This window comes from Myotis nattereri, assembly GCF_964212035.1.
Source record: "Myotis nattereri genome assembly, chromosome: 11".
In the NCBI taxonomy this organism is placed as follows: Eukaryota; Metazoa; Chordata; class Mammalia; order Chiroptera; family Vespertilionidae; genus Myotis; species Myotis nattereri.
Window position 1 is genome coordinate 31,634,748 of NC_138086.1, and position 24,198 is coordinate 31,658,945.

The 24,198-nt window shown below is 41.8% G+C and overlaps 1 protein-coding gene across 1 annotated transcript in view; it reads left to right on the plus strand.

Annotated features, from left to right (window-relative positions):
* Positions 1-17,713: 17,713 nt before the first annotated feature.
* The window catches only part of MGAM (maltase-glucoamylase), a gene marked incomplete at its 5' end in the record, with an annotated part of 64,285 nt that continues 57,800 nt past the window's right edge, over positions 17,714-24,198 (plus strand). The window contains 2 exons of the mRNA XM_081102411.1: positions 17,714-17,840; positions 19,919-20,004. Of these exons, the coding sequence (XP_080958537.1) occupies positions 17,714-17,840; positions 19,919-20,004 (213 nt within the window). The remainder of the gene's footprint in view (positions 17,841-19,918; positions 20,005-24,198) is intronic.

The window sequence follows — 24,198 nt, forward strand, 5'->3', positions numbered from 1 at the left end:
TAAGACAGCGGTTCTCAACCTGTGGGTCGCGACCCCTTTGGCTGTCAAACGACCCTTTCACAGGGGTCACCTAAGACCATCCTGCATATCAGATATTTACATTACAATTCATAACAGTAGCAACATTACAGTTATGAAGTAGCAACGAAAATAATTGTATGGTTGGGTCACAACATGAGGAACTGTATTTAAAGGGCCAGAAGGTTGAGAACCACTGCTGTAAGACATTGTCAGTGCCTTGAAGACATTTCCTATGATGTTTCTTTCATATTTTCCCCCTGAGGTGGGAGATCAGGAGAAACATACTTACCAGGGGCTCATTACATAGGGAAATTTCTGTAAATCTTAGGTTTTTATGTTGAAAAAAAACTCATGCAAATTTGCATGCTATTACATTATATTGCTACATTTCTTATAATTCCAAATATTGATTCAAATTACTTGCTCTTCTCCAATGAATTTTGGTTTAAATTGAACTCCCAAGAAGATGTATTATGTACCTTTCAGTGAGTCACCATATAGCCCTAGGTCAGTGATGGCGAACCTTTTGAGCTCGGCGTGTCAGCATTTTGAAAAACCCTAACTTAACTCTGGTACCATGTCACATATAGAAATTTTTTGATATTTGCAACCATAGTAAAACAAAGATTTATATTTTTGATATTTATTTTATATATTTAAATGCCATTTAACAAAGAAAAATCAACCAAAAAAATGAGTTCGCGTGTCACCTCTGACACGCGTGTCATAGGTTCGCCATCACTGCCCTAGGTTAATGTGTCCTGACCTAAGACATACAGTTCTAAGGGGATGCCAAACAATTCAGAGCCTTTGTGGGGATTTGAAGGTCCTACAATTGCAAGTGACTGTAAAAGACAGCAAAACAAAGATCACAGGAGGATATGTGTTGCTTGTAGGTTCTGCTGGAGTGGTTAGAGATTTTTGGTGAAGATATTTCCACTGGACAAAGGGAGACAATGAGAGCCTATCAGAGCAGGGCTAGCATGGTTACTAGGCAGAGAAAATCACAGAAATTGGGTGATAGAAAGGATGATGACGAAGACGATGATGGTGGTGGTGGTGGTGATGGTTAGTAGTAGAAGTGATGGTGATAGTAATAGCAGAGGTAGTATTTCAATCAAGAAGCAGGAATTTCAAGAATTACATGAAATTCAGTTGTACACTGGCCTTCCAGAAATAGAAAAAATACTGGCAAATAGGCTCTCTGACTTTCCTTCTTTGGGTTTGAATGGTCTCTTGTTTCTGCTAATTTCTACATGTCTGTTCCATTCTCTGCTGGGAAAACAAGTATTTTCAGTAAAATTCTTTGATTTCTGCCTCTCAATACTATGACGTGATCCCATAGACTTGGTGCCCAATGTGGCATGATTCAGACTCTTGGTCCCAAATCCTAATTTTTGGGAGGGAGAATCCAGGTTGGGTCAACTGTCCAGTACTCGTTCAGTCTCCTGTGCCCAGTGGGTTAGGGTTATGCTGGGCTCCCTTACGGGAGTGGGCAGGTGTTCTCTGGGTGTGTGGGAGGGGAGCCATGGAGGAAATGATGGGAATCTCTAGTACATGAGTTGGGCTTAAAGGGAAGTAGCCATCTGTGAGGTGAGGATGGTAGAATTTGATAACTGACAGGATCAGAGGGTTTCCACTTTGGGAGACATAGTGGAGAGTGAACTTTGAATTTTTAAAATAAATGAACAAATATTAGGCTGATAAAGCAATTTCTGGATTTACTGACTTCAGGCTTCATGCACATTAGATTACTAGATTAAAATTAAATTAGTGTACGTTTGACTTTGCTGTTACTTGAATGACCTTTAGCAAGTCATTGTTCTTAGTTTCTCTTTCCTTGTTTATACATGGGGATTGAAAATACCTGCTCTGTCACATAGGGTTGCGATTAAAGAGCTGATGTAGATTAAAATGCTCTAAAAACTGCAAGGTGTTCTACAGATGTTGAGTTTTATTACCAACATGTGATAGCAGGTAATGTATTATTGCTAATAACTCTCTCCTTGGACTCACATGTGTGCCCATGTGTTTCTGTCTATGGAGGTTACCGGTAGGGAAGGATAGAAGGCAGTGTAAAACTGCTGAATCACACCAGGTAGATATTTCACAAGAGAAGGAAATGTTGCAATAATCAGTGTAAGTAGCTTCTATGCCTACCTTCCTCTGGACATTTCTGGGCAGAAAAATTATTCCTGCCCCAAGCAACTCCATTTCTTCCTTTCCAGGTAGCTTCTGATGTGAAGGGCTTATATTTGGAAGAAAAACCAACGTGGCTGCAATAAAAGGAAAGAGGTACAATTTAAAGTTTGTAGGCTTTATGGAAACTGTTAGAGGTGATTTGTGACAGGAAGCGGTATCGATGATGTGTGTGGTGAGAGTGATGTAGTGTGTGTGGAGAGGGGGAGAGAGAGAGAGAGAGCGCTGAAGAGCCACAAAGAACAAAGTGATGGGCAAGGCCTGGCTTTCCTCCTTTGGCCTGTGGAATCAGCTCAGTGTAGGAAGCTCTGATGCTCTCTGCTTCTCTATCAGTGGTCCATGGATGGAAGAGACCCCCTCCTCCAGCCCAAGCTAGTGCGGCTGTTTCTGGGACTTGATGAACTGGAGAAACAATTCTTAACAGAAATTAAGCTAATGACATTGCTTGCTAGATTTTGTTTGACTTTATTTTTAGAAAAGACAGGTTGGGACAGGACTGGAAAACTGACTATGATGTGCATATGATCACATCTAATACACAGAGAAAGCGGCTGAGCTACAAAAAATCTAAATGATTGCCCAAGGCCTGTAGCAAGTAGAGACTTGCATAGCAAAGTTCAGGCGAGTTTCATTTCAAACTTGGGGAACTACTAAATCACCATCTGAAAATTTAACAGTGAAACACTATGCAAAAAAAAAAAATATTTATCTTGATTTCAATGTCATAGTCAACTGTTTCAGATGAATAGACTTTTAGGGTCATCGAACCCACCCACAGCCTATTGCTAGTGAAGTCCAGACGGATGAGTATCTTATTTCCTAAATGGATTTTATTCAGTGCCAGGAGGATGAGAACACACACGGTCCCTTCTCGGCCTACTCACTGGTCAGAATAGGCTTCTCAAGGGGTCCGGCTTTGGGAAGAGTTGGGAGAACTCAGCTGGCAGGGACTTGAGGAGCAGCTAGCATCCCTTTGAGCACTTTGGGGTATGCCTACCTATAAAATAGAACAATGTGTTCTGGGATATACTATCACCCCAGTAGTTCAGAAAAGGAGAAACATCAACACAAATTGATCTTCCTTGCCTCTGTGCTTTATTTATGCTGATCCCTTGGCCCACATTGTCTTTCCTGTCCCCTTTTCTTTTTCATTCCCATCTATCTAGGCTTTCTTTTCTGTCCCTCCCCATTGTGTGTGTTATTTTTCCAATAGCATTTGTCAGTGCTGTCTTTCTGTTGTATCGCAGTCATGTGACTTCTTACATTCCCTTGGGGTGAGGATGTCGAGGTGATATGGGATTTTTGGACTGGAACATGTGGTGTTCCCCTGGGAAGGATGGCTTCCCTGGATTCTTTGTCCATCAGAATCAAAGAATGAATCCACGGATGGAAGATGGTATAGCAAAGGTGGAAATTTATTGAAGAATAAGTACAGACTCCCACGTGGGGAAGGGGAAAGAATCTCACAGCACAGACTCCCATGTGGGTAGGGGGAAAGAGTCCCACCAAGTTCCTTTTTCCCAGTTTATAAAGACTGCAGTTTTTGTGCCTCGATATCCCCTCTGATTGGCCACCATTCCCCTTTGATTTAGTCACTATAGCAACTTCTGAGCTCAAAGGTCAAATGTCACATGGAACATGTGAGGCCCTCCTTCTTTATTTTGTAAATATAGACCTTTGGCTACTCCCGGTTCCCTTGTCTTATATGGAAATGTAACTTCTGCTGGCTTCCTGCTCTTGTCTTATGGAAATGTAACCTTTTGCAACCCTGTGTTTTTTTCATGGACCCCCTTAATTTAAAAAATTCCCTAAACTTGCCTTTTTCACTCCTAAAAGTTCCTATTTCAGAGGTATCACTCACATTTGTGTTTTTGTGTTCAACTTCATGCTTGAGCATACTGCCTGGGTTTGCATTCTGGTTTCACCTCTTATTAATTACAGTAGAGGCCCAGTGCATGAGATTTGTGCACTCCGGGGGTGGTGATGGAGGGGGTCCCTCAGCCCAGTCAGTGCCCTCTTGTAGTCCGGGTGCCTTCAGGGAATGTCCGATTGATGGCTTCCTACGGGGAGCGGGCCTAAGCCAGCAGTCGGACATCCTTAGCACTGCTGGGAGGTGGGAGAGGCTCTTACCACTGCTGCTGCACTCGCCAACCTTGAGCCCAGCTTCTGGCTGAGCGGTGCTCCCCCTGTAGGAGTGAACTGACCACCAGGGGGCAGCTCCTGCATTTGCTCCCTGGTGGTCAGTGCACGTCATAGCAACTGATTGTTCTGCTGTTCAGTCAATTTGCATATTAGCCTTTTATTATATAGGATAACCTTGGGAAAATTTCTCTCAGTGTACCTCATAGTGTGGTTATGAGGAGGAAATGGAACCTTGTATGTGAATCACTTAACATAATACACAGGCCCTAGTAAGCATTTCAGAAATGTTACTATTATTGCTATTCGGACAGCACCTTGTGTATAGTACACATATAATAACTATATGTTGAATTGACTGATGTTTAGTAAGAGGCTATTGCTGTGTTCCCAGGGGGTAGAAGTGGAGAAGCAGCGGATGCATGACCCAGATATGGGATCATGAGATCTGAGTAAGGAATGGGGACGGGAGGCTTTGTCATCACATTACTGACTTTCACATTTGCCGGGGTCATCCTCCTGCCCAGGGAAGGCTGGGTCACCAGGACAGCAAACCACTCACTTTAGGCACCGCATACCTTGTTCGCTGGTCCGGCCTGAATCATCTCTCTTTTAAAGCCAGGGGCTAAACTTTTAACCTGCTTCAGCCAGGCAGCATCACAGGTGTGGGTAGTACTGAGCCCTGCACAACGAAGGTGCTAGAAAGGTTTTCTTTATGAGACATTGATGAGTACCTACCGCCTGGGGAATCCTGACTTAGCAGAGAAGGAAATAGTGTCATAGCTGAGGTGCCTTGGGGTGGGAGTCCATTCACAGCTGTGGCAGATGCCTAACAATAACTATTATTATCACTGGCACTTACTGAGTAGTTATTATGTAAAACCAAGTCTTTCACTTGCATTATTTGTTTAATCTTTACGATGTCACTGGATAGGTAACGATTTTTATGGTCATGATCTTGACGAAACTGCTGCTTCTTTGGCTCTGCTGCCCCAGCTGGTAAGCAGGACTGGCGTTTGAATTCAGCTCCGCCTCACTTGAGATTGGACCTTTTAGTCTCTACACTCATGCAAACCTCACGAAATTCTTGGGTCCTGGCTTCCTCATCTGTGAAATAAGGAGCCAGACTTGCTGAACCTTTGAGGTAATACAGAATGTACGGCCCATGTGGGCTTTGCTGCGGAGTGGGCCTCTCCACCAGTCTCCACCAGGCTGCCAAAGATCCTCCACGCAGAGCAAAGCCAAAAGATACCTCCACAGAGGCAAGAAAAAAAGACACTATTTTCAAACATTTTCGAAAGTATTTCCTTTAAACACAAATCAGCTGATTGCATGACTAAGTGTCACTGGGTTTCTGGGAGCTTAGGGGTCCCTGAGAGATGGAGGGGGGGGCGGGGGGGATGGGGAGGAGGGGGGGCTCATTAGGACACTGGTGTCATTTATATTTTGCCTTTTATCATCTGTCTGCACATTGAGTCAGTCTGTGCTCTTTCACGAGGCACATGGAGTGCCCTCCCAGCTGAATAGCATTCAGTGCCCAGAGGGCTTGAGGGGAGTCAGGTGGCCACAGCTCACTCCAAGCCCTCAGGGATGTTCTCCCAGGGCTGGACTATGATTACTAATTAACTAGTAAATCTGATCCCGGGAATGAAAGCTGTGCAGTCATTTGCATCTGAAACCCATTAACCAGCACAGTGACCAGTTACCAGGGCTGAGGTTGCTCTCCGTGGACTGTGTGCGCCTCTGCGGTTATTGCCCTGTCACCCTTCAGACGGAGCAGGAGCTGCGCTGGGCGGTGACGAGGTACGTTGGTAAACTGCTCACTGTGGCTGTAGATGTGTATGTGTGTGTGTGGACTCGTGTTGATCTGCTTTAGTCAAAATGCCCTTGTTAATTTGCTAAACATAGATCAAAAAATACACCACAACGAGTCTCAAAATTACACACACAGATACGTAAAACAGAATTCAACTCACTCATCTTTTTTCTTGTGGGTGTCCGTGTCTGCATGCGTGCACACTTGTATGAGTGTGTTCCTCTGGACCCAGGCTGAGTCTACAAGCTCTGTTTTAGCTAAACCTGTGTTGGATTTTTGTTGTTGTTTTGTTTTGTGCGTGCGTGTGTGTGTGTGTGTGTGTGTGTGTGTTGTGATGAATGGTTTAATATTCGGCGGGGGGGTGGGGGAGGTAGCTGTTAGAAATTCTTTCTGATTGGGCAGATGGTGGGGGAAGTGAGGGAAAGCAGTTAAAATTTGGGAGTTAGATTAGAGCACTTGGGGAGTTCCTTTTATAAGGATGTAGGATTGTGATTGAGGAGTGGCAATTGGCGAATTCATCACAGTCAGGAACTTGAGAAATCTATGTCCCTGTGAGTTTTGTGTCTTTATTGCTCAAATAAAGGATTGCTATAGAGAAGAGCCCAAGGGTATGCATGTGAAATATTGGGATGTGTGCACGCACTGGTGTGCAGTGTGCAGTGGGGAATGTGAGAGATTTCATGTAGAAGGAGGGCATGAGGGTAAGAGGCAGTATCTGGACTGGCAGGCATGTATGAAACGGAACAGCAGCACCGAGGGGACGGTGGGAAGGTAATGGGTTATTGCTGATCCCTCTCTGATAGAAACTTTAAAATTAGTTGACAGAGTCTAGCTAGACACATGTGGGCACTTCTAATTGGCCACTGAGTAGGGGAGGAAGAATTATTATTGGGGAAAAAGAGGGAGGCCCGGGTCAAAGCCATAGGTCTCACTAGAATAGGCTCCCATTAGGTTCCTGGTGTAGGATCTGAACTGAAGGGACCGCCTGATCTCCAAGCTGTCTGGTGTCCTGTGTCAGTGAGTGTATGTGTGGTGGGCTGGGAGGGCGAGAGAGGGCAGGGCCTTTGGGTTGTTGTGCTGAGTCCGGCCAAGGTGCTATCAGGGACAGAATGAAATGGAAAGACATCCTGTCCCCTATCCCTACTTTTAAGATAGCTCATCATTATTTCACTCACACTTATCCAAGATGCCAGTGATTTTTTTCTGGCATTCTCTCACAAATGAGCTTCGATGAGCTGATAAAGTCACTAACTTTACAAACTGCTCCATCAGCATGGAACACTAACGGGCAGGTGGACTTAGAAGAATACAATGTTCATTTAAAATGGGCGCAGCAGGCAACCGCTGAATGTGATGAGGAAGATAAGCCTTGGCACACCTGGTGCTGGGGTCACAGGAGGTCACAGCTGTCTTCTAGAGATGATGCCCTTTGTGGCGCAGAAGGAGAAACTGAGGCCCAAGGGGCTTAAGCAGTTTTTCCAAGGTCCTACAGCTATGTAGGTTCAGAGCTAGCTTTCAGATCTCTGCACTCGGATGTGACCAGACTTGGAAAAAGAAGGCTCTTAGCTACTCTCTCCCTCCTATTCTCTAAGTAGCTGGAGACAATGGACCAACCAAGTAAATTGTACCCCGGATTTTGGAGGACTAGCCATGACTTGCTGGGGTTCTCTTTGCCAGTTATTCTCAGTTTCTGTAAAAGTAACCATCTCTTTTCTACTATATCTCTTACCTTGTGTTACTGAGGATTTTTAAAAGAAAGGCTTAGCTCACCATGTGTGAATCAGATACTGCTGTAATCCAGAAAAGACCAGAGTCAATTATCCAGTTTCTCCAGTTTATTGGCCCTTTCAATAAACTGGGCCCCCACCTGGGTTACCTATCTACTTTGCCTAAAAATAGTTATAACAGTACCAGGAAAATGAGGCTTGGCGATTATTCATATACCGTTAATCCAAGAGGAAAATATTACTATCGGAGTCTGCACAATTTATGTACAAACATAATTTGCACCTTTTCCATAAGATTTCCCCTGACAGCCTAATTAAAATTGCAACCCTCGCTCGGCTATGGTAGCTCAATGGATTGAGCGTCCTCCTATGGACCCAGAGGTCCCAGGTTTGATTCCCAGTCAGAGCACATGCCTGAGTTTCGGGCTCGATTCCCAATAGGGGGCATTGAGGGGGCAGCCAATCAATGAGTCTCTCTCATCATTGATGTTCGTATCTCTCTCTCCCTCTCCCTTCTTCTCTGAAATCAATAAAAATGATATTTTTTAAAAATTGCTACCCTCATCCACATATTCCTCACCTCCCCCACCCCCACGTTCTTTTTCTCTGTACCATTTATCACAGGCTAGCTTGTTGTATATTTATTTGATTTACTGTTTCTTTTGGGTACCCGAAAGAACACAATAATTTTTATCTGTTTTTTTGTTTGTTGTTGTTGTATAACCAATCTCTGGAAGAATGCTTGTCACATTGTAGACGCTTAATAAATAATTGATGCATGAATAAGTAAACTTCAGTGAGATCTCCCATCCCACCAAAGACATAGCATTGATAACCCAACGAGTAATGTGGTGTGTCAGCAGCTCATTCTCCTTGGCCTTGCAGATAATTTAAAACAGGCCTGTGGCCATACCTGAAGTATACTAGATGCTTACAGATCCACTTGTAAATCCCCCAGGTGTGATGGAGACAAATGTTGCAGGAGTTTTGTTTCCTTCTCTTTCCATAAGCCTTCTAACTAAATGGTTGTCTTTGGAAGGACTTAGGCATCTTTCTATTCTACCTCCTCTTAATTGAAGCCCTAATTATTTATGAATATGTAGATTTTCTGCATTTGCATCGCATTGTGCAAGTTGGCAGTGGATTCAGATTGCTTGGTTTGAAGCCTGGTTCTGAGGTCTAGACCTAGTCTATCTAGCCTCTGTCTGGCTCACTTAACTTATTTATAAGCAGGGATAATAGCAGTCCTGGCTGGTGGTTATGAAGACGAAGTGAAATAATGCACTTAAGTGCTTCGCATAGTACACCACACATTCTAAGTACTTGGCTAATGATCCAGACATTATTTGATAAAATCACATCTCACAAAAATGTTAGCTTGTATACAGTGGGGACATTATAGCACAGAGCAACGAATTATGGTTAAGAGTCTGGCTGTGGAGTCACAGGGCAGGTGTTCAGGTTGTGGCTTTGTTCCTTATCAGCTCTGTGGCATCAGACAAGTGATCTGACATTTCTGAAGCTTAATTCCCCCTCCTTTGAAAGCAGGGCTAGTGGCCGTAACTAGCTTGGGGAGTTATAAGGATTGCATGCAACAAAGTCTGAAATTTCTTCCCACAGTCACACAAACATCATTAGCTGTGATTATCATTGTCATTAAATTTGCACAATTTGTGTTTGTTATTTGAAATAGATATTCACAGATTGATGACAATTAAGGGTTGCTATTTAAATGACTTCCTATTCTATTTTGCCATTTTTCTTGATCCTGATTTTTCCTAAATTGTATCCTTGTAATTTGGAAAGGAAGGTCAATCAGAAGATGCTGCTGAGGGCTTTATTTTTTTTTTTTTTTTGAAGGCTAAGGAAATGTTTCTCTTTTATAGCTAGAAATAATTATGATTGCACCATAGAGCAGGTAACCACATTTGAATATATGATACAAAAGGACATTTAATAAGAGGCAAACAGATACTTTTAAATGCAATTGATATATTATTCAAAAGTCATATTGACCCATCCGTGTTAATTATCTATTGCTGAGTAACAAATTACCCCAAAATTTAACGGTTTGAAGCAATAAACATTTATTATCTCACAGTTTCTATGGCTTAAGAATACAGCTTAGGTAGGTGGTTCTGGGTCCAGGTCTCCTATGAGGTTGCAGCCAGGATGTTGCCTGGGCTGCAAGCATGTGAAGGCTTGACTGGGGCTGGCAGATCCACTTCTGAGAGGCCTCACTCACGTGGCTGATGGCTAAAGGCCTCCGTTTCTTGCGAGCTGTTGGACCTTTCCATAAGCCCCTTGAGTGTTATGATGACACGGCAGCTGGCTTCTCCAAGAAATAACCCCAGAAAAGGAGCAAGGAAGTGATCCAAGAGAAAGAAGGAGGAGGAAACTGCAATGCCTTTAATAATCGAGTCTCGGGAGTCCCACTCCGCCCCCTCCACCATGTTCTGTTTGTTGGAAGTGATCCTCTAAGTTCAGCCACTCTCAGTGAGTGGGGAGGGGGCTTGGCTCCACCTCTTGAAGGGGGGAGTATCAAAGAATTTGTGGGCTTTTTTATTTTTAAACCACCACATCACGATTTTGGGTATTATTAAATTTTATTTTATTGCACATTTTACTCTGTTTTCTCTCTATGAATATTTATACTATTTTTAATTTTTTGCTATTACATGTATTACATGTCCTGCTACAATGAAAACCTTTATATGTACATACATTGCTTCCCACATGCCCATATATGTTAATGGGCTAAATTTCTATAAATGGAATTCCAAACTGTAGGTGGGAATAATTTTAGCAGTTTCTGCCAACTCTTCATTGAGCATATGGTGTTTACCATTTGGCTAGCAATGTGTGGGTGCCTTTTCTTCAGAGTGTCTAACAAAGTGTGTTAACAAACACAAGGAAAAATTTAAATAATCACTTATCTCACAACTATTAGCAACCACCAAAGAGAAAAGACATGGTCACTTTGATAGGCATTCTGATACCTCCTCTTTTTGCATGATCATCAGATCACTCTTTATCTCATTACCTAATTTAATTATACCAGACACGGGAGATTATTAATCTCTATGGAATTTTACATGCAACGTTAATATTATGGGATATCTTATAAGAAGGTGAGGTACTGAGGACAGGGCAGGTAAGAAAGATTAGACAGAATTGGGTAATTGATAGTAGGAAAAACAAGGCAATCTTTGTTGTTGAGAAGGGTCCAGCCCCATTTCCCTTATGGTAAGAGGGCATTCCATTGACAAACAGCAATTTCTCATCCAGTGCGTGAGAAACAAATCCTCTTGTCATTGACTCCTTGGGCAAAGGACTGAGCAAGGCTGAGAAGAATGTGGAGGTTGTGTGAGGACACATTGACTAGGTGGAGAATGAAGCTGTAGGGAAATATCAAACAATAAGGTTGGGGAGCTTTGAATTAAAACCTGAGGGAAGAAGGGAGAAGATGTGTTTGTTTGCTTTTTAAAATATATATATTTATTGATTTCAGAGAGGAAGGGAGAGAGAGAGAGAAACATCAATGATGAGAATCTTTGATCGGTTGCCCCCTGCATGCCCCCTACTGGGGACCAAGCCCACAAATCAGGCATGTGCCCTTGACCAGACTTGAACCTGGGACCCTTCAGCCCACACGCTAACGCTTTATTCACTGAGCCAAACTGGCTAGGACAGATGTGTCTTTTTTTTTTTTCGAGTAAAGATGATGTGATTTACAGGCAGGCTGGGAGAGGATCAGTGGGTGGGTTGGTGGAGAAAGTGGACTTTGAATGGGCAAGACTGTTCAAGGATCCTCCTATTTCTTCCTAACTTTTTGTTCTGTGTCTCAGATAACACATGAATCACCTGACACGTGCAGTCATAAAGCACGTAAGCAGATAGGAGCCCTCATATGGGAACAGGTTCATGAGGACAGCAGCCAGGAATACGCATTTGCCCTTTAAAAGTGCTGAGTGAGATCCAGTGCCACACTCACAGAATGTGGGATTGACAAGTTTCTTAGGAACATGCTGTTTTTTATCCAATGCCCACTATCTTCTCTACGGTACATAATAACATAATGGCACACAACACTTTATTATTTAAAGTGGTTTTATTTGATTTTCACAATAAAGTGACAATAGGCAATAGTAATGGTAGGTATTATTAATTCTCCTTTCATGATAGGAAAGCTGAAATTCTAGAGTATTAAGCACATTCTTTTGGCCATTGCAGCAAGAAATGGGAGGGTTCAGGTCTTCTCATGCTGTAGATAGCATGTTCAATGTTTTGAGAAGGAGAACATGGGAATATGATGAAGGAAAATAGTAATGAAATGTTTGGCACAGGAATCTTTTGTGAGTTGGAGGAGTAAAAAAGGAAGCAATTTGTGTGATTCGTTCATACCAGCTTTTAATATGAATTCTATAGATCTTCCAGTTCAATCTCTTTAATTTGCAAATGAGAAAGCTGAGGACCAGAAACCTTAAATAAATTTCTCAAGGTCATCTGGCAAAATGAGGAATAAAATTCAGGTTATCTAGTTCTCAAGGAAGAGTACTCTTTCTGACTTACGTCACTTTTATTGGGTAGAAGGAGATAATAGTATTGGACTTTAAGCTCACTTAAGGCAGGCATCATCATTTTATTCTCTAAAATACTTTCATGGATGCCATAATTAGGAAGTAGGTAGGTAGTTTGTAAATGTTTAATTGGTAAATAAAATATTATCAGTCAATAAGTATTGAGATACTGTTAATAGGTAATTAGGAAGGAAATTAAGAGAAATACGCAGGTATAACTCTCATACCCTGGAAACTCACAATTTGAAAGAGAAGAGAGGTGTTGTAAATTAAGGAAGTAGATACATCAATGGGGAAAAAGCCTTAGGAAAACTTATTCTTGGTCACAACTGAGCCAGGATTAGAGAGGGTGCATTGAAATACTGGAGGTGTTGGGAGGGGTGCTTTGATGGGGTTGAAAACTTTCACAAAGGGACAATTATTCCCCCACTACTCTTTCCAAATATGTTATTTTATTTTTCCTTATTACTGCCTCCTACTTCATATTCATCTCTTATTTCATTGTCCTCAATTTACACTGGCCACTCCCCCCATAGGCTAATATCATACAATATTATTAAATGAATTGATGAACTCAAAATTCCCAAAGTGATTCTCAGATAGGAGTGGAGGGGAGAGGAGAACCAAGATGGCGGCATAGGTGAACACCTGTATTGCTGCCTCTCACAACCACATCAAAACTACAACTAAAAGAAAGAACAGATATCATCCAGAACCACAGGAGGGCTGGCTGAGTGGAAGTTCTGCAACTGGAAGGAAAGAAAAAAGCGCATTGAGACTGGTAGGAGGTGCAGAGGTGTGGAGGTGCACGTGAAACAGGCTGACAACTGGGTGCACTGTTGTTTTTTTCAATTGGGAGGAAGACACAAGCTCCCGATTGCTCTGAACTCCAGTTCCAGGTGAGACTCTGGGGACCCAGACTCATATGGGGAGAAACTGGACTGTCTGGCATCAGGACAGGAACGCGAGGGTGGCTTTCTCTCAGAGGTGCTCGCAGTGATCATTGTTCCTGCGACATTGTTCCTGGGGTGTGGGACGCAGAGACACAGAGACGCGGGAACCTCCCCAGTGCAGGGCTCACTGGCAGCCATTGCTGTTTGCTCTGCCCTGGTGTTTCCCTGAGACCCTGCTCCCCCAATTTACAACCCCACCCAAGCTGTGCACAGCAGTTTTTGCATATGAATGGCCTATCCTTTCGCAGCCTAACCTAACAAACTGCAGCCGGGTCAGAGAGCTCCAAAGCTTCCAAAAGAAGGCCTAAGGCTCCCCAGCCGCAGCCTGCCTTGCTTCACAGCTGGGCCTCATCTGGGCACTTCCAAACCCCAAACAAAAGGAGGAATCTGCAGATCTCTCTGTAGCTCCTGCTGGGTGGCCTCAGGCAGTGGCTGACTTTGCACCTCGTTGGAGATCCAAGAGCCAGTGTACCCAGTGGTCAGTGTGAGACCATACCAGATTACAACTCTTCACATCCATAAGCAACACACTCAAGGGGCAGACTCAGTGAGCACCAAAGCCCCACTGAAGCAAGTCCTGCCACATAAGGGTGTCTCCAGCACAGCAGTTCTTCCATTGTAGAAACAGCTGGTCCTCACAGCCAATTGGCCTGGAGGTCAATTCCTCCCAATGATACCAATAGCAATCATGGCTTAACTACAATAAGACTGTGCACACAGCCCACAAAGGGGTGCACCAAGAGTGTCCACTTTAGGTGATTGGGGAGGCTGAGCCACTGGGCCCTATAGGACACCTAGCACACAAGGCCACTCTATCTATACAGGGAAGCAGACAAAATGCGGAGACAAACATGTCACAAATGAAAGAAATGGAGGAAAGCAAACTACTGGATATAGAGTTCAAAACCACGGTTATAAGATTACTCAAGAATCTTCTAGAAACCTCTGAGAAATTGAGTGAGACCCTCAAGGATACGAAAAAGGACCAATTAGAAATTAACCATACACTGACTGAAATAAAGAATAATATATAGGGATTTAACAGTAGACTAGAGGATCCCAAGAATCAAGTCAAAGATTTGAAATATGAAGAAACAAAAATCACCCAACTGGAAAAGTAAAAAGAAAAAAGAATCCAAAAATACGAAGATAGTGTAAGGAGTCTCTGGGACAACTTCAAGCGTACCAACATCGAAATTATTGGGGTGCCAGAAGAAGAGCGAGAGCAAGATATTGAAAACCTATTTGAAGAAATAATGACAGAAAACTTCTCCTACCTGGTGAAAGAAATGGACTTACAAGTCCAGGAAGTGCAGAGAACCCCAAACAAGAGGAATCCAAAGAGGACTACACCAAGACACATCATAATTAAAAATCCAAGGGCAAAAGACAAAAAGAGAATCTTAAAAGCAGCAAGAGAAAAACAGTTACCTACAAGGGAGTACCCATACGACTGTCAGCTGATTTCTCAACAGAAACTATGCAGGCCAGAAGGGAGTGGCGAGAAATATTCAAAGTGATGAATAGCAAGAACCTACAACCAAGATTACTTTATCCAGCAAAGCTATCATTCAGAATTGAAGGTCAGATAAAGAGCTTTACAGATAAGAACAAGCTAAAGGCCAAAACCGGTTTGGCTCAGTGGATAGAGCGTCGCCCTGCGGACTGAAGGGTCCCGGGTTCGAATCCGGCCAAGGGCATGTACCTGGGTTGCGGGCACATCCCCAGTGGGAGATGTGCAGGAGGCAGCTGATCGATGTTTCTCTCTCATCGATGTTTCTAACTCTCTATCTCTCTCCCTTCCTCTCTGTAAAAAAAAAAAAAATCAATAAAATATATTTAAAAAAAAAAAAAAAAAAAGAACAAGCTAAAGGAGTTCATCACCACCAAACCAGTATTATATGAAATGCTGAAGGGTATTCTTTAAGAAGAGGAAGAAGAAGAAAAAGGTAAAGATAAAAATTATGAACAACAAAGTGACAACAAATACATATCTATTAACAAATGAATCTAAAAATCAAGTGAATAAAAAATCTGGTGAACAGAATAAACTGGTGAATATAATAGAATCAGGGGCATAGAAAGGGAGTGGACTGGCAATTCTCGGGGGGGAAAGGAGTATGAGGGGTGCGGGAAGAGATTGGACAGAAATCTTACACCTATGGACAAGGACAGTGAGGGGGAGTAAGGGCATGGGGTGGGGTGGGAACCGGGTGGAGGGGAGCTATGGGGGGAAAAAGGTACATCTGTAATAATCTTAACAATAAAGATTTATTAAAAAATAAAAAAAGCAAAAAATAAAAAAGAATTAGACTATAGATAACACCATTTTGTATCACAAGTAATGAAGCCATTAAAAGTTTGTAAGGCTTCAAGACCAATGACCCCATTCACATAGTTGTTCTTGTACTTCTCTCTTCTCTCCCCTCTTTTTCCTTCAAATGCTTCTTTATGTCTGATTCTACAGACAACTTAAGGGGCTACAAGAAGCTGGCAGGTCAATGAAACTCATTTTAGAAATTGTTCCATTACACCACCCAACTTGACAATAGATTTATTTACTGCTTCTATATAAGATCTTCTATGGCACTAAGAGAACTTTATCCCTTCATTCTGATTGATGTATTGATTAAGACTTGCTGTCCGTTTCACTTCCCATTGAGTGGCACATTTCTGCACTATAATATAGCTTTATATGATTTCTTATTCTCACACAAAACATGAAAGACAGATGTGCCCTTATCTAACAGTTCGTGAGATCATAAGGAAGATCCGTAAGGTGGGAGACAGGGCCACTAATTGTCCCACTGACTTGTCCTGAACTTTGGGCAAGTGTCATTAAAGCACCTCAGTCCTTTTAGCTGCACAATGGAAAATTTAAGCTTGGCTATTCTTATATCTCAGTATCATTGCAAATATAGAATGCAGTCAATGTAGGGTATTGCTGTCCTAGGTAAACAGGTTTTCCTGAGGTTCTCAGATCTTAGGTAAGCCAATGGCAGGAGATGCCAAGTTTTCCCTTTCAAAGATAGTAAACGTTATCTTTTAAAAAATGCTGTTGGAATTTGGCACAAGTGATCAAATGATATGTTTTAGTTATTGTTTGAGAGAGAATATGGAATGTTGACCTGCAAAGGACAAGCTTTTTAAAGAATGATAGTAATAGGGTCAGAGAAAGGAGGGGCTCTAAAGGCAGTGATATCAGGGAAAACCATGGGAAGGACAGATGTGAGTGAAAGGCTTGCTATTACTTGCTACTGATGCAGGTCAGGGCCACAACTCAGTCTGGAATCAGAACTGTCCCTAAGAAAGGACAACGTTCTAAGATGGAGGTGCTGAAGGAAATATCTGGAATGGACTGCGTGGGAGGCGTAATTCTCATAAAGAGTGATAGAATTCCAGCACTACTATTTCACAGCTCCTAATGATATAATGGATTTAAGGAATGCTCACCAGTGGCTGTTAACATAAAGAAAAGAGAATCTGATAGATTTTATGTCTCCTTCTGGAAGATGCTATGCCACCTATGCACCATTCTTGCTAAAAACTCAAACCTATATATGGTCAAAACTCTAGATCTAATAGTTTATAGAGAAACATGTTAGCATGCATGGGGATACAATTGATAAAATCGAAATTGTGGGAAAATCTACAAACCAAACACTATTAATTACAAAACACTTAAATATAAATGAATTATAATATATAAATCTTACTTGCATCCTTGTGAGAGTACAACAAACAAACTATAAAAAATTATTAGCCCAGCTAGTGTGGCTCAGTGGTTGACAGTTGACCTATGAACCATTGATGTTTCTCTCTCTCTCTCTCTCTCTCTCTCTCTTACCCTCTCTGAAATCAATAAAAAAATTAAAAAAAATCAGACAATGATGGAATTGTCAACATTGACTAGATAGTTCATGATTATGGGATTATTTTAAAAATAATTTAGGTATGATATCATTTTTCTCGTCTTCTGTGAAATTTCTTATTTAAGAGATATGCTTCAACATTTTCAGATGAAAAGTTACGAAATCTGAAATTTGCTTAAAAATAATGCAATGTTAGGGAGAGAAGTAAGTAGGAATGAAGATAAGATTGGCCATGCGTTGATAATTTTTTTTGTCCTATGTAATGGGTACACGGGATTTGTTGTTCATCTACTTAGGGATATATTTGGGCTTTTCCATTAAAGAAAACTTACTAGCTGTATATATTAAATAAATATAGGAAATTTAAAATCCTTTTCAAATCTAAAATTGTTTTCTCCTTTTATAGATGGCAAGAACGAAGCTGAAAGATTTTACTACGTTGGAGCTTATGCTCAGTGCTCTCCTGCTTATTGTGTTTATCATCACTGTTCCTCTCTTTGTGCTTTCTGCAAGAGAGTCTTTGAAATCCAAAGGTAACAAGGAACTCTGGTGTTCTTCCTCCACATGTTGCTCTTAACAAAGCAAAATCCTCATAAGTGACAAGGAAGAGTGTTCTTTGTGTTCTTTGCTGTGAGTGTGTGAATGTGTGTGTGTGAATGTGTGTGAGTGTGAGTGTGAGTGTGAGTGTGTGAGTGTGTGTTGGGGAGCACCTAAGCAAACTGTGGCAATTCAGTAGGGATTCACTGTAGGCCTAAGTTCTGACACTTTCATTTCCCAATTAGCACAGTGCAGGATTCCACAACAGACATGAAATATATTTTCCAAATTTCATTGACTAAGTCTAGGTCTGTTAATACATAGTAAGAATGAATAATACCTTTATAGGAAAGGTAGTCAAACAAGAAGTTAAAGTATTTCAGCCTAAGTTTGGTTCCTTAAAAAAATAACAGCTACTAGAGTTATTTTATTAAAAGTTTGTTGTAAAGTACATGATTTTCTAACCACTTTGCTATACACCTGAAACTAATACAGAATAAAGTTAAATTATACCTAAAGCTATAATTGAAACATAAAAAATTTAAAAGTCTATTGAACTGTGTTATTTTAAAAGAGAGGATGGATTGTGCTGTTATTCATGATTTCTTACCCTTCAGTCCATGAAAGGTCAGTCAGTCTGTGGCTAGAGGAAACCTTGGCCCTTCATCTCATTCCCAGTCCTAGCAATTTCTGCTTTCAAGGGAAGTTAGATGAAATAACCTCAAAGTTTGTTCACTCCTTAAAATTCTGTGATTAAAGATGGAACTCAAAACTTTATGCAGAAACTGGCACAAATATGAAATACTTTTAATCCAGCACTTTTGAATTGGAATAATGAAAACTAATTAAAAACCTCATTGTTTTAACTTAATGTCATTCTTAATTTACTGCAGTGTCTTAAAGAAATCTCGCTTCCTCATACTAGAATGCATTAAATGTGCCTTTTTAAATTTTACTAATTTTTAAAATCTGAATCAAAGGCCTTGGGCAGATTCTAGCTGCCAGTTTCTAGATCAGTGGGCTCCCTTTAGGAGACTTTATGTTTACATAGGATGCCACTAACCTGGTCTTGGGGCTTGTCACCCAGAAGGGACTGCCTGTTGACTGAGCAAGCAGAACTGAAGTTGCTGTGGTTAGAGTGATAACATTCAAGACAACATGTTCTGTGTGCAAACCTATGGTCATCCAGCCCCTGGGGTGGAAGTGAAGGACCAGAGCAGAGTCTGCAGACTTTTCTGCGTAGGGCCAGAGGCTTAATGCTCTAGAGTGGTCGGCAAACTGCGGCTCGGCAAGCTGTGGCTCACAAGCCACATGCGGCTCTTTGGCCCCTTGAGTGTGACTCTTCCACAAAATACTGGCTCTTCCACAAAATACCGACTTCTGCAAATGGGCCACGAAGTTTCAATTGCATTGTATGTGCGCGTCCACACGTGGTATTTTGTGGAAGAGCCACACTCAAGGGGCCAAAGAGCCGCATGTGGCTCGCGAGCTGCTGTTTGCCGACCATGGCTAGACCAAGCATGTAAACTCAAAGGCTACATGGGCCAAATAAATGAGGCATGCGGCCCGTGGGCCGTGAGTTTGACATGCTTGCGTTACTGTGGGCCAGGTGGTCTCTATCTCAACTACTTCATTCTGCCATTGTAGCACAAAAGCAGATATCGGCAATACATAAAAAAAAACTGGTGCGACTGTGTTCCAGCAATACTTTATTGAATAATCAGGCTGTGACCTGATTTCACCCACGGGCCATAGTTTACTGACCCTTGGACTAGAAGAGGAAGAATTAGTTTCTAATCAAATAGCGGAGTCAGACTCTTTATTCTTAATGCACTGTCTCATAGGGGAGGGTCTTGGTGGTAGAAGGTGATGCAGGTGTGCATGGAGGTGAATGCAGTCAGCAGGAACAAAGTGAGGCTTTATGAAGTGAATGCATTTCAAGGACATGGAGAGAAACCCAATCAGTAGTGGAGTTCATATAATGGGAGGGGTTGCGAACTACAGGGATATCAAATGTCTGTGATACTAAGTCTGTCTAATGGTCATTTTATATTTGCTTTTGGGATAATCTCAGATTCTGGAACAGTTACCCCCCCTGAATGCCCTGTGGTCAATGAATCGGAGCGGATAAACTGCATCCCGGACCAGTCACCCACAAAGGTTTGAGTTCTGGGTCTTGTTTTCATTGAGGAGTTTATGCTGCTGGAAAGCTTTTTTGTTTGTTTTCATGGATTTTGTTTATGTTTATCACTCCCAGAGAGTTTTCAATGCAGCTCTTGGTGGCTCAGGCAAATTAATCTTCTGTCCATGATTGTATGATAGAACAGCTTTGGGAGAGGAAGCATTGGAAGATACTTTTGGGTTTACAGGCTCAGCAAATAGAAGTGCAGGCTGCCCAGTTACATTTGAATTTCAGATAAACAATGAATAGTATTTTAGTGTAAGTATGTCCCAGGTAAGACTTGGGACTTATACTGTAATGGTTTTGTTTCTTACCTGGCAACACTTCTTGGTTACTGGTTTTCTCTAAGTCTGTTACTGCCTACTGCCTCTGTTCTTGGCCTTTCTCTATCAGTCTCCCTCCTTTCACAATTTCAAAAGGTTATCTAGGATCTACAATAAAGTCATACACGTGCATAAAACATTTAAAATAAGGACAAAGTGTCAAGAGCCATACTTTGAAAGAAGAAGATAATAAGTACCAGATTAAGATAGTGCAGGCATCTGGATGTTTGCTTTAGGGCAGGGTTTCTTGATCAGGAGCTGAAGTCCAGCTGAATATAATGATTATAAAATATATTAAACCTACCATATCAGTCACCTTTCACTTAGAGAATGAATGAAAGCAAAATGCAGCCTCTGCGTGAAGTCCACTGAAATGGCAGAGCTGTGTTAGACACAAAGGACACTCCACTCGCTGCAGGTGATGTGTGGGCACATGGCACTCTCTCACTTGTCTCTGTAGCCATCCTGTTGTCAGTGGGCTGGGACAGTCTGTGCTGTGCTTGAGAGCTGATGTTTTGGCTTATCTAAAATAAAGATTCTAACAGCAAAAGACATTTTCTATTTTTTCCCTGTAACACTTCTGGAGGCTAGATGTCCAAAATCAAAGTGTGGGTAGGGTTGGTTCCTTTTGAGGGCTCTGAGAAAGAATATGTTCCTTGGCTCTCTCTTAGCTGCTGGTGATGACTGTCAGTTCTTGACATTCCTTGGCTTATAACTGCATTACTCCAATGTCTGCCTCCATCGTTACATGGCATATTCTCTCTCTCTCTCTCTCTCTCTCTCTCTCTCTCTCTCTCTCTCTCTCTCTTTTTCTCTGAAAATACATCCAAATTTCCCATTTTTAAGGGCACTGGTCATATTGGATTAGGGGCCTACTCTTTTCCTGTATGGTCTCATATTAACTGATTACATCTGCAACAATCCTATTTGCAAATAAGGTCACATTCTCAGGTACTGACTATTAGGACTTCAACATTTCTTTTCTGGGGATATAATTCAGCCCATAACACGGACAAAGTCACAGAGATGGGAAGTATGGAAACTGTTACAACTTGAGCCTTTGGTATTGACTGAAATGTCATATGTGCTGAGTCAGAACTAAGGCAGCAAAGAGAGAACAAACAGATTAGGGATAAGCCATAGGATTAGATGGGCTGGGCCTCTGAAGAAGCTGGAAGTTAAGGTTGATAAGGCAAACAGAGCCAGATAAATTGGAGTAGAGAAAATGACTATGAACTGCAGATTGGAGCAGAGTGATGGGACAAAATGAGATAGGAAGCCCAGAGGCTGTGTTGAAGGCAAGAGAGATCCAATCTGATAGATAGTTAATAATCAGGAAATCCCCAGGACAGGATAAAGCAGTGCCTAAACCAGCTATTCAGGCACAGAAGGGCAGCAAGCTTGCTACGGTAGGTGTCATCCTGGTTAGACCAATTTACTTTACCAAGACTACTGTGGTGTTCACTCCCCTTCCTTCACCTGGCATCTTACCCTGACCTTCTCTTGGATTAGTGTAGAGACTTGCCTGCTTGGAGTAGGAGAAATGAGGCTGAATATAAAAGATGGATTTAGAATTTGGAAGACCTTCAGAGTCAGGTATCAGAGGTTGGTTTTTCATACACAGCAGCTTGGAGCAGCCATTAGAGGCTGAGTGGAATCATGTAATGAGAAACAAGGAGAGACTAAAAGGCTTAGAAACAAAGGAAAAAGAAGATACAAAGGAGAAAGAAAAACAAAAACAAAACCACTTCAGTATGGGGCCAACTGCCACAAAGTTTAATATTTGGGGTTATAGCTATGTTCACTTAAACTACCTATCTATCTATCTTTCTATCTATCTATCTATATCTATCTATCTATCTATCTATCTATCTATATCTATCTATCTGAAAGGCTAATATGCAAAGTGTCCCCTCAGGAGTTCAACTGGAAGAATGGGAGTTCAGTCACTCACTATGACATGCAATGATCACCAGGGGGCGGCACAGAACATGGCGGGTAGTCAGCAGCTGCAGCAGGGTATGGAGGGAGTGAGGGAAGGAGGAGGCAGGGAGGTGGGGACGGGGGGGATCCTGTTTGACCCTGATTGCCGGCCAGGCCTAGGGACCGTATGCATGCACGGATTTCGTGAACCAGGCCTCTAGTATATATATATTTCTTGTCATAGATTCTAGTAGAGGAGATAAGCTAAGTAAGTAAATGACTGGGAAATGAAACAAAAATTCATACAATCTGAGAAAAAAATACTCTTTGGATCAGAAAACAGAAGAGATTATTATCAAGGAGAAGGTAAAATTTTGGAATTTTACCAATTTCAAGATACAAGAGATGATGTATATTGAGTGACAGAAGAGGAAATTGTGGGGCATATATATGACATAGTGAATGGTCCCATGTGACCAAGATATAGGGTGGATACCAGAGAGAAGCTAATGTTTAAGACTGAAAGGTAGATTGGAGCTTGATGATAGAGGTCCTTTATTTTTATTTTTTGTTAATCCTCACCTGAGGATATTTTTTCCATTGATTTTTTTTTTTTTTTTTTTAGAGAGAGTTGATGATAGAGAGAGGGAGAGAGAGAGAGAGAGAGAGGCGATAGAGGTCCATTAACATGCTGCTTTGTCAGTTGGAATGGGAAGTTGTGGTCCAGGCATGTTGTACCTAAACAGGATGTTTGACACACTAGGTTTGCAGCAAGTTGATCCATCCCCATTTACTTGCTTCTGTCACTGTGTATTAGGAAACAAGTTGCTCAGAAGCCCGCCTAGAGGACCAATGCATCCTAAGTCTGTTCCCGCTCCTTCCCCACCCCATCTTGTTCCTGGCTATTGGTAAACTTCAGATGTCTTTGCTGCTTCAGTAATGTTTCTCTGGTGTTTTATTATAAGAGTCTTTAATAAATGCTCTGAGGTATTGACCTCCTCACCAAATCTGCTCTCCCTTCTCACCTATGAGATTTCGGTTATAGTTCTATAGTGCTTCTAGTTTCTGGGGCAGAAACAGAAGAACTTTTGCCTGGCTCTCTCCTTTATCCCTTTGACCAGTGTTTCATGTATTTTAGTTAGTTTAGAACATTTTTCTTAACAATGTTGTCCAGAACAAGCACTTGACTTCCATTCTCACTGCGATCACACTAGGCCAGGGGTGGGCAAACTTTTTGACTCGAGGGTCACAATGGGTTCTTAAACTGGACCAGAGGGCTGGAACAAAAGCATGGATGGAGTGTTTGTGTGAACTAATATAAATTCAAAGTAAACATCATTACATAAAAGGGTACGGTCTTTTTTTTTTTTTAGTTTTATTCATTTCAAACGGGCCAGATCCAGCCCGCGGGCCGTAGTTTGCCCACGGCTGCACTAGGCCATTGTGATCACATGCTTGGATTGTTCCAGTAGCCTCCCAGCCTCTCTTCTGAATCCCATTTATCCCCATTTATTCCATTATATGCCTGATTGAAACTGCTGTCTTGAATGTCTTACTTTTATTATATTTCTACCTAATTTGAGCACCTGTTCTCTATTGGGTCACATTCAGACACTTCATTGTGTTGTCTAAGGTGCTAGGAGACTGAGTCTGAGTGAGTCACCAGCATTAGCCATCACTCCATAGAAACATAATTTATGAACACCATACCTCGAAGCAAGATGGATGATTGAAAAAGAACTAAAGTATGGGTAGCTTAAACCTGAACAGGAGAAGAAATTCTCAGCTCAATTATAGCTGCTGGTAGTGCCCAAGTCTTTACATGAGCGTCATTTTTAGGGCAACACCCTTTCTTTGTAGGATACCAGCCACTACTGTTTGTTCTCTCTCTCTCTCTCTCTCTCTCTCTCTCTCTCTCTCTCTCTC